General features: G+C 44.6%; 1 protein-coding gene across 1 annotated transcript in view; it reads right to left on the minus strand.

Moving 5' to 3' along the window:
* THBD (thrombomodulin) overlaps positions 1 to 1,217 on the minus strand; it is a 38,736-nt gene extending 37,519 nt beyond the window's left edge. The window contains exon 1 of the mRNA XM_025202022.1: positions 421 to 1,217. Within this exon, the coding sequence (XP_025057807.1) occupies positions 421 to 763 (343 nt within the window). The 5' untranslated portion in view covers positions 764 to 1,217. The remainder of the gene's footprint in view (positions 1 to 420) is intronic.
* Between the last annotated feature and the right edge of the window lie 11,395 nt (positions 1,218 to 12,612).

Genomic DNA, 12,612 nt, shown 5'->3' on the forward strand with positions numbered 1-12,612 from the left:
CCCCGTTGCGGTAGGCGCAGCCCCCCTCGGGCCCGGCGCACAGGGGCCCCGGGCTGCTCCACATGAAGGCACCCCCGTCCCCTTTCTGGCAAACGAAGAAGCTGCCCGGCTGCTCGCCGCCTGGCCCGCACTCCACCGTGGCCAGCGAGCCGAAGGGCACGGCCTGCAGGGCGGTGCTCTCGGCCCCAAACGGGGTGCTGTAGGTCACCGAGCCCGGCCCGGCCAGCGCCACTTGGCGGCACATGCCCTGGAAGCTGAACTTGCACACGTAGCCGCTCACCCCCAAGTCGTTGCAGGGGCCGTCTGTCCAGGTGGGCTCCCAGGAGTCCCGGGAGGCAAGATCCAGGCGCAGGGTGACGCAGCGCTGGGCCGTGCAGGTCTCCCGCGGCTCCGTGTGCCATTTGCTGTAGTCAGCGTCATCCCCTCCGGAGGCCCAGCTGAAGCCCCTGAGGCGCTGGTGCCTCTGATAGCACTTGCCCTTCTCCCGGCGCAGCCCCATCCACAGCTTCACCAGCCCCGGTGCCCTCACCTCATCCGGGGCTAGCAGGTCACCAAGCAGCTGTGCCTCGTCCTGGCTCTTCACACTGGCCAGGTTGCCCCCGTTGCTCTTGCACTGGTCCTGGGCACCAGCCCAGTTGTGCTTGCCCCAGTGGACAGTGTAGCAAGCTGTTCCCAAGCACTGAACTGCTGCCTCTTCACCAGCCCAGGAGGGTGCCCACCATAGGAGCCCGTGGCCAAAGAGAACAAAGAGGACCGTGCCCATCCTCGCTGTGGGTCTGGCGGAGAGTGGCAGGATCGGTGCTGTCCTCCCAAGCAACCAGCTGCGCGGCCCAGACCTGCAGGGGACACGCGTCAGATGTTAAAACAAAAGAAGACAGGCTGTTTGCCTTTCATATCCCGTTGGCCTAAAGAGCTCGCCCTGCATGCATCCTGTGCTGTTGTGACTTCTATTTATCGCTGGAGACTAGAATTTCCTGTAGTGTATTTTTATTGCTGGCGGCTCCATCCTTTCTGTTTGTTGGTCACAACTTCAGATATCTAGGGTTGTTGGGTTTTTTACTTCCCCTTTCTTCAACAAAAGACATTTAATTTCAGTTTAAAAGTTTTATCCTAAAGGGGCTTTCTTTATGTTGGCCCTGTTCTCCTTTCCCTCGGTATGAGAAACTTGCTGGAACGCTGCATTCTTGTGTTGTTTTTCAAAGGTTTAAGCTATTTATTTGTCAGACACTTTTTCTAACCCCTAAAAGGGTGTTCTAGTTTTCAAACATCTATCACGGAAAAAAAAAGAAAAAACCGAGTCGTGGGATCCCTGATTCTGATGCTGCTTCTAAAAGAAAGTGAATATTTGGTGCAATATCTCATCCGCACTATTCATTTCAAGTGCATTTTTCCCTCTGCTTTAAATAGATGGACAAGTCCTTAAATAGGAATTGGGTCGTGAGAATGTCTGAATTGTAAACATGAAGCCAAATTGTTTAAGGGTGATAACCAAGTCCTGCAGTAATGGAGTTTCCAAAATGCAGCCCAGGCTGCCTTTTAATCATTAAAAAAAACATTGCTTCAGAAACAAACAAAAAAAAAGAAAACATTGAACTGCAAATGCGTGTGCTGGGCAGATGGAGGATACTTCATTGATATTCCAAGCTAATGGTCTTTGCAGAGGTTCGGTGGCCAGTTGTATCATCATTTCAGTGGGAGGCTGGTCCAAAACCAATGACATCAGTGGGATTCTTTCCAGTGACTTCACAGGGTTTTGGATAAGGCCATTTAAAGAGGGGCCAAAGCAATTAATGCTACATTTTCTTGCAAGAAGAATTACTGTAAAAATACACAAGACTGCTCCTGAAAGTGTACCTTATCCCAGGGATAACAAGGCTTACAAAGAGCATAGCTGTTCGCAAAGTTGAGCTGGCTTGTTTATAACAGCATACAAGTACTTCATTGGAGGATCAGAAAGTGTTTTACTGACAGTTAAACCATGTGCTTACTGAGGTGTAATTATCAACAGTTAATATTTTGGAAATAGAGATTAAATGTCAGATTACTTTCATACAATGAGTTACCGGGAACATGTTCATGCAGTTTTTCTGCAAATGGACGTGTAAACTAGCATGTTAATGTGAAAGATAGAATCTGTGCATCTAGAGACCTATTTGAGTATCCTGGTGTGGCAGACCCCCGCCTGAATTACCTGCTCTCTGCAGTGCAGGTGGTTAGGCCGTGCGCAGTGTCCGCACCATAAAATGCTGCCTGGGAACTGGGGTTGAACATCACGCACAGCACCAGGAGCTTGCTGCTGCTACTACTGACGCCACTGCCTGCACCACTCTCAGCAGCGCTGCCACTGCTGCCTCCAGCACTGCCACCCACAACACAACCTGCATTGCTGCCACTGATGCTACTGCCACTGCCACCAATGGCACTGCCATTGACACCACTGCTGCTGACATGGACACCACCACCATCGCTACAGATACCACAACCAGCTCATAAGTCAGGGAGGCTGGCCTCCTTAGGGTCAGAGGCAAGGGAGGGTGAGCAGGGGGCTGGGATCTGGCCCCAGGGCAACACAGAGCCCCGAGATTGGGCAACTCCCACCCAGCCAAAGTCCACGTGAGTGAGGGAAGGCTCTCACATAGGGGTGGGTGCATCACAACCCCCCAGCAAGCCCATAGTCAGGACTCACACATGAAGCACACCAATGGAGAGCCCCTTATAACAATGGGCACCAGAGGAGACAGGAAAAATGGGGTGAAGTCAGAACCCCTGAAACTCTGGTGCCTGGAAGCAAGTGGCTCAGTGCGGGAAACCGGAGCCATGCCCTGCCCATGCTGAGACACATTTAGTTGTTCATTGTGTATCTGTGTTAGATTTTTCATTTTGACTACAGTACCACATGGCCAGTGGCCACAGACAAGACACCATGCAGCTGCACTCCAAGCAGTCACACTGAACCATTGAATGCAGCCTACGATCCATTGTAACACCCAAGAGAAAAGGGGTGGAGTGTCGGGGAGGAAGAGCCCCACAGAAGGTGCCAGTGGGCAGCCTGTGCCAGCAGGAAGATTTCAGTCAAGGGAACCAAGTACCAGTCATGGCAGGAGAGTCGGCTCAGGACAATCCAACCCCCCATGTAGCAGTGCAGAGTCCTGCCACACCTGGTTTAGAGACAGAGTTGACATGACTGCATGCCAAAGTAGGTGTGCAAATCTACATGTAAATATGCCCATGAATCCTAGGCTTTATTTTGGGGTGTATGTTCCCCTCTTTAAGCATAAAGGGCATTTATAGATGTGTTCTGGGAGGTGGGGGGAGGAAGGGGGGCAGTGCTTTAATTAGCGAGCCATGCTAATTAAAAGTGCCCAAGTGTCACATGTATCGGTGTCCCTGCGCTGAAAAATGGTGGTGGGAGGCTTTAAACTAAAGCTTATTGAACAAGTTTTAATTTAAAGCACCCTACTGCCATTTTTCAGCATGGGGACACTGATACATGTGATGCAGGAGGCTGCTGGAGCATGGTAATTTCCACACTCCGGTAGACTTGATTAATCCAGTCTGCTCTGATGCACTGGATTTACAGCACATCAGAGCAGCCTCGCTGCATGCCCATAGGAGCCCCAACTGCCTGTATTCTACTGGAATTAATGCAAATCCACTTTATGTCAAGATACTGGTTTCAGAAGTCCAGTACAGTACCAAGATTAAAGATAGCGAAGGCAAACAGAACAGATTCAAAGAAGGAAGAACTATAAAAGATGCTTCTTTTTTCTCCACTCTTGAGACATTTAAGTGAAGAATGTTAAAATGAACCCATAAGTGAACTTGACCCAGGCAGCTTGAGTAATTGCCATTACCAAAAGACAATGAACTGCATCTTCAGCTCATTTGGACAATTATCAGCTTAACAATGATGGTATTAAAGAAGTAAATATCATATCCAAGGAAGAAAAGAGCATGGAGAACAGAGGATCTTGGCCCAAGGGAAACCATTACCAGAGACACAGAAAGAGTAGATTAGGTGGGCTGCAGTGATATGAATAACAACAGAGAGGGATGCCTTCACAGCAATGAAGGTGGTCTAAGAGGATGAAAGTGTGGACTATTGAAAGTACGGGAAAGGAGAGTGGGTAGGGAGAGACCTCATCAGTAGGAAAAAGTTTAACCCGGCAGAAGAGGTATTTCTTTGTTAGGATGAGGCTAACACTCAGAATTTAGTGCAACAGATGTGGGCAAAGAGATGGTTGGAGTGAGGAAACAAAGTTACTTTTGCAGAAAACTTTGAGAAAGGCAAAATAGAAATAGGGACCTAGTTAGAAACACTAGGTGCTGACAGACATGCATCCCCTCACTGTAACTCATGGCTCTTTGCAGGAAGTGCCATGAGTTACAGTGTACCTCCCGACCCAACAGATGTTCACTGTCAGGTCCAGGAGGTTGGGGGACTGAGCTTCAGTTTGGAGCAGCTGCATGTCTGCAGTCCCCACCCCCACCTCCTGTGTAATGGGGGTTCTGATTGTTTTGCAATTGGGCACATTTAAAGCTCTCTATAGCCCTGAACTTCTGTAAGGACACAGCTATAGAGTGCTTTCAAGAGGCCGATCTCCCAACAAATATAACTTCTGTCTGTGCCCAGTGTCATGGGCGAGGATAAGCCCTGTAACTAAAGGCACTCCAGCCAGAGTTGGAATAAGCAAGTACTAGGGAAGTACCAGAGAAAAAGGAGGGCTGTATGAAAAAAGGTATCTAAGCCCCAGTGAAGGATAAGATGTTAATGAAAGCCTTGGTTTCTGTATAACACTAAATCCTTATAGGATTCTGCATCAAGATACTGGCAATAACTACTATTGGAAAAAGATATATGAACTTACTAGACATTTAATTAAAGTCATAAAAGTAGTAATGGTCCTATTCCCTTTAGCCTCTTTTGGAAAACCTCTGGCTTTGATAGCCTTTCATATGACATGACAAGATGGTCTTTTCTGGGGGCAGTAAGAGTAGAGGCTAGTTCACGCTGAGCTGGGCTTTCACTGTTGAAATCAAATCATTTTCTCTTTAAGGCCAAACATGACAAAGGGGACAAACAAGAGCAAAGCTGGAACATGCAGCTTCTGTCTCTGGTGCTGACTTTTACATGGAACCTTGCTGTACAAGAAACCCAGGCCTAGCACATACCCTGAGGGTTTTCTTGTCATTTCTTTGTTTCATGTGAAGCAGTACAGCACATTCAACACAAATCCGTGTGGTGGTTGTGGTTGACCTGAGCATGTCTTTTCTTCAATGAAGAAAGTTTTCACAGAAAAAAGTGCCAAATTCCAATTACAGCTTCAAACTTCTGCCACTGTGCTGGTGAGCTGAACTCTCACCACGTTTACCCAGTGCCCGCCCACTGTAATGCATCTAAGACTGAAAATTAAATCTGGATTGTATTAACAGGAGTGTCACTTGCAAATCAAGGGAAATGATTTGCAAGTGACACTTCCATTAATACAATCCAGTATGTCCTTGGCTCATTGTGCAACAAGAACACACTGTTGGCTCATATTCAGCTCCACTATAACATCAGTTCACTTTCATATTCAGTCCACTATAAACCTCAGGTCCTTCTCTGCAGTACTGCAGCCTTGCCAATCTTTGCCATTAACACAGAACCAGTAAACAACAGCTGCAGCTGATGAAATAAATCTTTGCAAGTCTTATGCTGCAATATTAGATGGTCTCTATTTCCAGAGTTATTTTATACAACAATATCTGAATACTTAAAATACACTTAGAAGTGCAACTAAAAATTTGTTAAAAAGCGTTTTGTGATGATAACACTAGGTGATGGATTTGTGACATTTTATTTTAGGGCACATTCAGGGCACAATCCTGTATTTTTCTTTTCAACCAAAATCCCCACTGAATTGAAGATACAGATGGCTGTATCAGAAATCTGTCGATTTCCATATTTACTCAAATCCAAAATTACTTCAAATTTAAGATGACCCCCACAAAATTAGATTCTACACATGAAATAGTATCACATTCTTATAATTTTCCATGTAGAGAGTCTAATTTTTAAAGGGTCATCTTAAATGTGTGTGCGTCCTCCCACATACACAAACAGCTGCAGCAGGAAGAGCAGCAGCAAGGGGGCAAGTGGTGGGAAGGCAAGTGACAGGGGAACGGGCAGCTTTACCATGGTCCCTTGCCCCCATGCACCTTGCCGCCCTACCTACTTCTCTGCCACCTGTGCCTGTCTCCCTTCCTACCTCCTGCATCATTCCCTCCTGTGCCTTCCCCCCGATGTCTGTCCCACACACCCATGCTGCTTGCCTCCTGGCCACTTGCACCCACCCCGCTGCCTGCCCCCACCACTACCAAATGCTGTGCTCCTGGATGGCTGTGCTGGGGCCCTCACCACTCTCTGGCTGCAGGCTGTGTTCTGTACTGCTCCCTGACTGCACTGATTCTTTTGTGCCTCCCTGGCCTAGCAGGGACCAGGAGAACAGCACAAGGCCCAGCAGGGAGCCAGAGAGTGTCAAGGGAATCAGCACAGAGCCAGGGAGCAGTGAGGCAGTCTGCATGGAGCCAGCGAGCAGCACAGGACCCAGCTCTACCTGAAAGTACTGCATTTTTACTTCGTATCTGATTCTAAGGTGAGGCTTTGTTTTCCCCTTGTTGAATGGAGGGAAAACCTCATCTTGCAATCAAGTAAATATGGTCACTTTAAAAGTTTAGCAAGTTGCTTCACTGGTGTTTTCTGATTTTAATTTAAAAAGTCAAGAAAAGTTTTTCAAAAATGAACTATTCAACTAGAGCTACTTAAAAGCATTGGAAAGAAGATCATAGAAAGGAGGGCTAGGAGGAACCTCATGAGGTCATCTAGTCCAGCCCACTGCTGAAAGCAGGATCATCCCTGACTATACCATCCCAGTCAAGAGTCTAACTTGTCTTGGTGATTTTCAGGGATGGAATTTCCACATCCTTTGCAGCTAGCCTATTCCACTGCTTATCTACCCTTGTAGTAAGGAAGTTCTTCCTAATCTCCGACCTAAATTTCCTCTGCTGTGGTTTCAGGCCATTGTTCCTTGCCCTGTTTGCAGTCACAGAGAATAGTCTATCTCCATCCTTTTTTAATAGCCATTCAGGTATTTGAAGACTGTTATGAAATCCCTCATGAGCCTTCTTTTCTCCAGGAAAAATAATCATAGTTCTTTTAGCCATTCTTCACATGAATGTTTCCAAGGCCTCTAATCATTCTTGTCATTTTCTTCCTGGCTTGTTTTAATTTGTCCACATATTTCTTGAAGTCCGGGGCCAAAACTGGACACAATGCTCCAGGTGAGACTTTACCAGTACCAAACAGAGCAGTAGAATCATTTTCTTTGATCTGCAAGTGACAATCCTATCAATACAATACAGTATGTCCTTGGCTCATTTTGCAACAAGAACACACTGTTGTCTCACTCATGGTCCACTATAAAGCCCAGGTCGTTCTCTGCAGTACTGCAGCCTAGCCAATCCTTCTTCCATCTGTATATGTGCATGTAATTATTCCATCCCAAGTGCAGGACTTTGCATGTGTCCTTGCTAAATCTCAACTGGCTAATTTTGGACCATTTCTCCAGTTTATCCAGGTCATTCTGAATCCTGGCCCTACCCTCTAGAGTGTCTACAACTCCACCCAATTTGGTGTAATTTGCAAATTTGCTGTATGTGCACTCAATCCCATCCTCCAATGAAGATATTGAAGAATACCAGACTCAGGACAAGCCCCTGGGAAATCCCAGTTGATACTTCCTCCCAACTAGACATTGAGCCATTGATACCTATTCTCTGAACATGCTTTCATAGATTTTTAGGGTCAGAAGGGACCTCAGTAGATCATCAAATCTGACCCCCTGCCCTGTGCAGGAAACAACGCTGGGGTCAGATGACCCCAGCCAGATGCTTGTCCAGTCTCCTCTTAAAGACCTCCAGGGTAGGGGGGAGCACCACCTCCCTTGGAAGCCCATTCCAGATTCTGGTAACCCTTATCATGAAGCATTTCTTCCTGATGTCCAATCTAAATCTGCTCTCTGTCAGTTTGTGGCGCCCGACTCCTCCCCCACGATGAATTTGTAGATGGGCATAAAATCAGCTCAGCTTTCTCTTGCGGAGACTGAAGAGATCCAGGTCCCTCAATTTCTCCTCATAGGGCCTTACTTGCAAGCCCTTAATCATACAAGTTGATGATCCAATGAGTTATATATCGACCTGGCACTACTTTCATCCAGTCTGTATTTCTTAGAATGTCATGGGAGGCAGTGTCAAAAGCCTTGATTAAATCAAAGTATATCACATCCACTGTTCTTCCCCCATCCACAGAGCCTGTCACATTATAGAAGGAATGAGTTAAAGAATAAATAAATAACAGCCAGTTATAATTTTGTGGCAGGAGTCTTTTCTTTTAAACATCTCCATTTATCAAGTTTATATTAATATATTTTATCCAACTTTGTCTAGATACAAGCCAAATTCCATTGCTTGTATTAAAAAAAACAGTATCATTTAATTTTCTCTTCCTTTTGGATGATATTCCCATTTGAAAATAAAAATACCTAAATACTTCTGCCAATTTAGAGCGCTAAACAGGCCAGCAGTAAATTGAATGTTTTTGTTATTAAAAATCAGTTTAATGGTTGCATATATGAATTGGTGTTTTAGGTAACAAACAAAAGCAAACTGCCTTTGCAAAAATGGATCTTATGCTAAATGAAACATTATATCCACACAAACACATCAGGTTATTAAAGGATTATGAAACTGTTATGAAAGGCTGAAAAAGGAAATGTAGAAGTTCTGCTTGAAATCAACAACAAAAGTTTCCGTAGAAATAATCAAGGTCAGAACAACAGACAATAGCATGCAAAAGTAATAATGTAACACCTGCATAAATAATAACACGAGGATCATGCTCTAGAAGAATAGAAGGAACTTGTGCCTTTTCTGTGGAAGCCTGAAAACACATAGTTGCCATATAGGGTAAATAGGGTTAAAATCTCAGGTAGTAGACAGAGGAATCATTCAGTTCACTGGAGCTATGTTGATTTATACCAGTCAAGAATTTGTCCAAACCACTGTACATTATCTCTCTGCAAAGAGCAAGATCTGCAAAGTGCTCTATTATGTGTTGAGTATTCATTAAAGAATACTTTTCAGAAGACCAGACTCGCCAAACTCAATTATTTCACAGATTATGATAATTCAGAACAGTCAGGAAGCAGTAATGTAGATCAGATGTCAAACTGGTTTGGCTCCCGAGTCATATCCAAACTGCGCGCAAATCTGGAGCCACCTCCAGCAGTGGAGCAAGCAGAGGCAGCGGCAGGATGAGCAGTAGCAGGCAGCTGTGGGATTAATGCAGGCATCACTCACCCATGTTGCTGACACACATATCCAATGAGGTTCTTCACCACAGGTTTCAGTAGTGAACCCTGCCCCGCTTGCCCTGCCTCTGAATTCCCAGCCCCACCAGGAACCTTGTGGGACAGATAATCAATTAGATAGGCCCGATCCTGCTCACAGGCCCTATGTTTGACACCCCTGATATAGATAATGCATTGCCCATTGCTGTGCGTTGTGGTGGTTGCAGTAATTCATGGAGTAACGTTGGCATATTTTCCCACAACCCTACTTCTTTACAAGAATCTAAGCAATAGGATGTTTCATGCATTATCCAGCTTTTACAGACTTTTTTCATATAATTTATAAACATCATGCAGAACAGTTTCTACCTGTTTCTAGTTCAGTTTGGAACACAGCACTTCAAAACTTAGCCAGACTAAGACTTTCTGTCCCAACCAGTTCCTGGTAGAGAGACTATGCTTGCTGGGTATCAATAGAATACTCCATTTAGTCATGTCTTCCTGGAATAAAAGTTCCATCAAATGCCAAAGCCAGGTCCTTCACCCATGTTATGCCATGCCGTACCAAAACACGTTACTCCAAGTTTTCTATAATTAGCACAACTGAATCATGTTTATGGCAGTAGCTCCAAGTGACCTTAATGAGTTCCAAGGCCCTGTTCATTATAGTAGCTGCTATACACACCTATAATGAAAATACAACCTCTGCACCAAAGTGTTTATAATGCCAGCTGTATCATGTCATACCCAACCCCATGAGGTCTGACCACATGTTATTGAAATCAAACAGTTGTCCAGCAAAGTTAGTGCATTTGAGACACATTTCTAATAGGAATATGTGGGTGGGCTTTGCCACAGTTAGCCAGTGCCCTTAATGCCCCATCACCACAAGTTGGCCCTCAAATTTACATTTTAACAGCACAAACTGCTACTCTGTTGTAAATTGTCCTGTAAGACAGACATCAAGAGTTACAGACAAATATGAGAGATTACACTTCTTTGCCAGGCCACTGGAAGCTCTGGGAATTACTCAAAAATGCCTGGAAGGAAATTAAAAAAAAAAGCAAACAGAAGAGAAGAAAAAAACCTACTCTAGAATAACATGGCTCACTGGCTGCATCAGGAAACACATGCACACCTGCCAAAGTTTGCTAATGGAAAACAAATCCACATGACTGGGATGATAATAAGTGTGATTTCACCCTCACAGGGGGATCCCTTTGTATGATTTTTTTTGTCTTCGCTGTTTTTCATCATACACCAGTAAAGGAAGTTACAGGCCCATTGCCTGCACTAGGCAGAAGGGATTGTGCTTCAGTAGAGAGAGGTTCTGTGGAACTTGTGCAATCTGCACTTAGGTGTGACAGTACTGTTCTGCAAAGTGGTAATCAGTGCCATATTTATTTGTAAACACATCATCTTTTGCTTTGCTGGAAATTTCCACCTTGAATTATTGCCTAGTTTTGTGTGCATGTTAAAATCTACAAATGCATAAACCTACACACACATACGTGTGTGACAGGCAACAAATGGCTTGTTTGGCCTGGTAGACAGAGAAGAAGAATTTTTTTGTCTTGCTCTTTTGGCGAGACAGTTAGGAACGCTCATAATGTAGTAAGACATATTGTGTTCTCCAGTGCAATGCCAGGGCTACTGCAAGCAAGCACAGAGGTCATTATCATTATTGCTGGGCAAGGAAAAGCTGTCAACCAACAACAGCAACAGGTTCCTACCAACACCAAATTGGACCATAATGAGTGTGACATCACAGAGAAGGACAATGTGTGTAATATGAAGTTTCATTTCTACCTGGGAGAAATTTTACAATCTTTGAATTCTTTGCCTGACAAAGGGCATTTGGGCCCAAAAGCTTGCAAACAAAAAAAAATATTTTTTTTGCAACTATCTAGTTAGTCTAATAAAAGATATCACCTCTACCCCAAGAGTTTTGTCTGCCTATGCCTTTGGACCAACACAGCTACAACAAATATCCACATCACAGAGGATTTATTTTTTAGTGGAAATATGCCCCAAAAAGGCAGTGAAAAGGAATCAGGGAAACCAATATTTTTCCAGAGTACAACCCCTGGCAACAACAGAAGATCCAGCCACCAGCTGGAGAACTGATTGCTGTGTCAAGTGCAATCCATCTTTCCATGCCGGTGAAGGGATGGAGTCTTGGACCATAGCCAACTGGGCCTAAATGGGTGGGTGCCACTGCATCCAGTCTTGCAAAACAGAAGACCTATTCTGGTAGTTCACACAATGCAGAAGAAACAGCAGGTTTTATCACCAGAGGGTTCAGCTAACATGATACAGGTGTTGTCCTCTAATCTTAGTATCTGAATCTGGGAAACCAATGAGTGGCTATAAACATATAATCCTCTATACATATAAGCAGGACAAGTGCCCAATAGTATCAGATTGGATGAGTAGTATTACGCTAGTTCTCGGGTTCAGTAAAGTCAGTGGGAATGTTTCCATTGTCCGTGACAGGTTCTGAATCAAGCTACTAAGTCTTCAAGCAGAGGTACCAGCAAGGAGGGGTTATGATGGATTATGATCATACCACCTGATGTATTTATTCAGATGCCTCAAAAAATTCAGCCTGCATTGCACTCTGTATCATTCCCCACTGAAGTCAGTGGGTCTTTCAGTTGAGGTTTTGGCCAAGACAGCACAGTGCTACTGCACAAAAGCACAACAAATGCCATCTACCTCCATATGAAATTAAGGACACATCTGAGACATCTAAAAATGGGTGGCTTTGGGGAAAAGTGAAGAAACGTATAGTTTACTCAAATTGGTGGGGGGAAACAATAATGGAGCTAAGAGGACAAGTGGTGAGTAAAATTAGCAGAGACAAAGAAAGAACACAATAATACTACAAGAACATATATCACAATGCTGGACTGGGAAAGGCGTAGACTTTAAAAGACATTGCTGGGACTTTTCCTGAGGACATAGCAGAAAGAGATTTTCCTCCTACTGGGGTCCAAGTCCAGTGAGGCCACGAACAGATCCTTTTCCTATTTTCCCTGTGTGAAGATGCTTTTAGGAAATAGTTGGGTTTTTCAGAAGACCCAAATGATTCCATTCAATTAATTTACTGATTATGACCATTCAGAACCAGGTCATACGGCAGCAATACATAATACATAATACATTACCCACTTCTGGGTCATCTGCAGTGTTGGGAGTTCATGGAAGAAGTTTGACACAC

Source organism: Alligator sinensis, unplaced genomic scaffold (assembly GCF_000455745.1).
Source record: "Alligator sinensis unplaced genomic scaffold, ASM45574v1 scaffold140_1, whole genome shotgun sequence".
NCBI lineage: Eukaryota > Metazoa > Chordata > Crocodylia > Alligatoridae > Alligator > Alligator sinensis.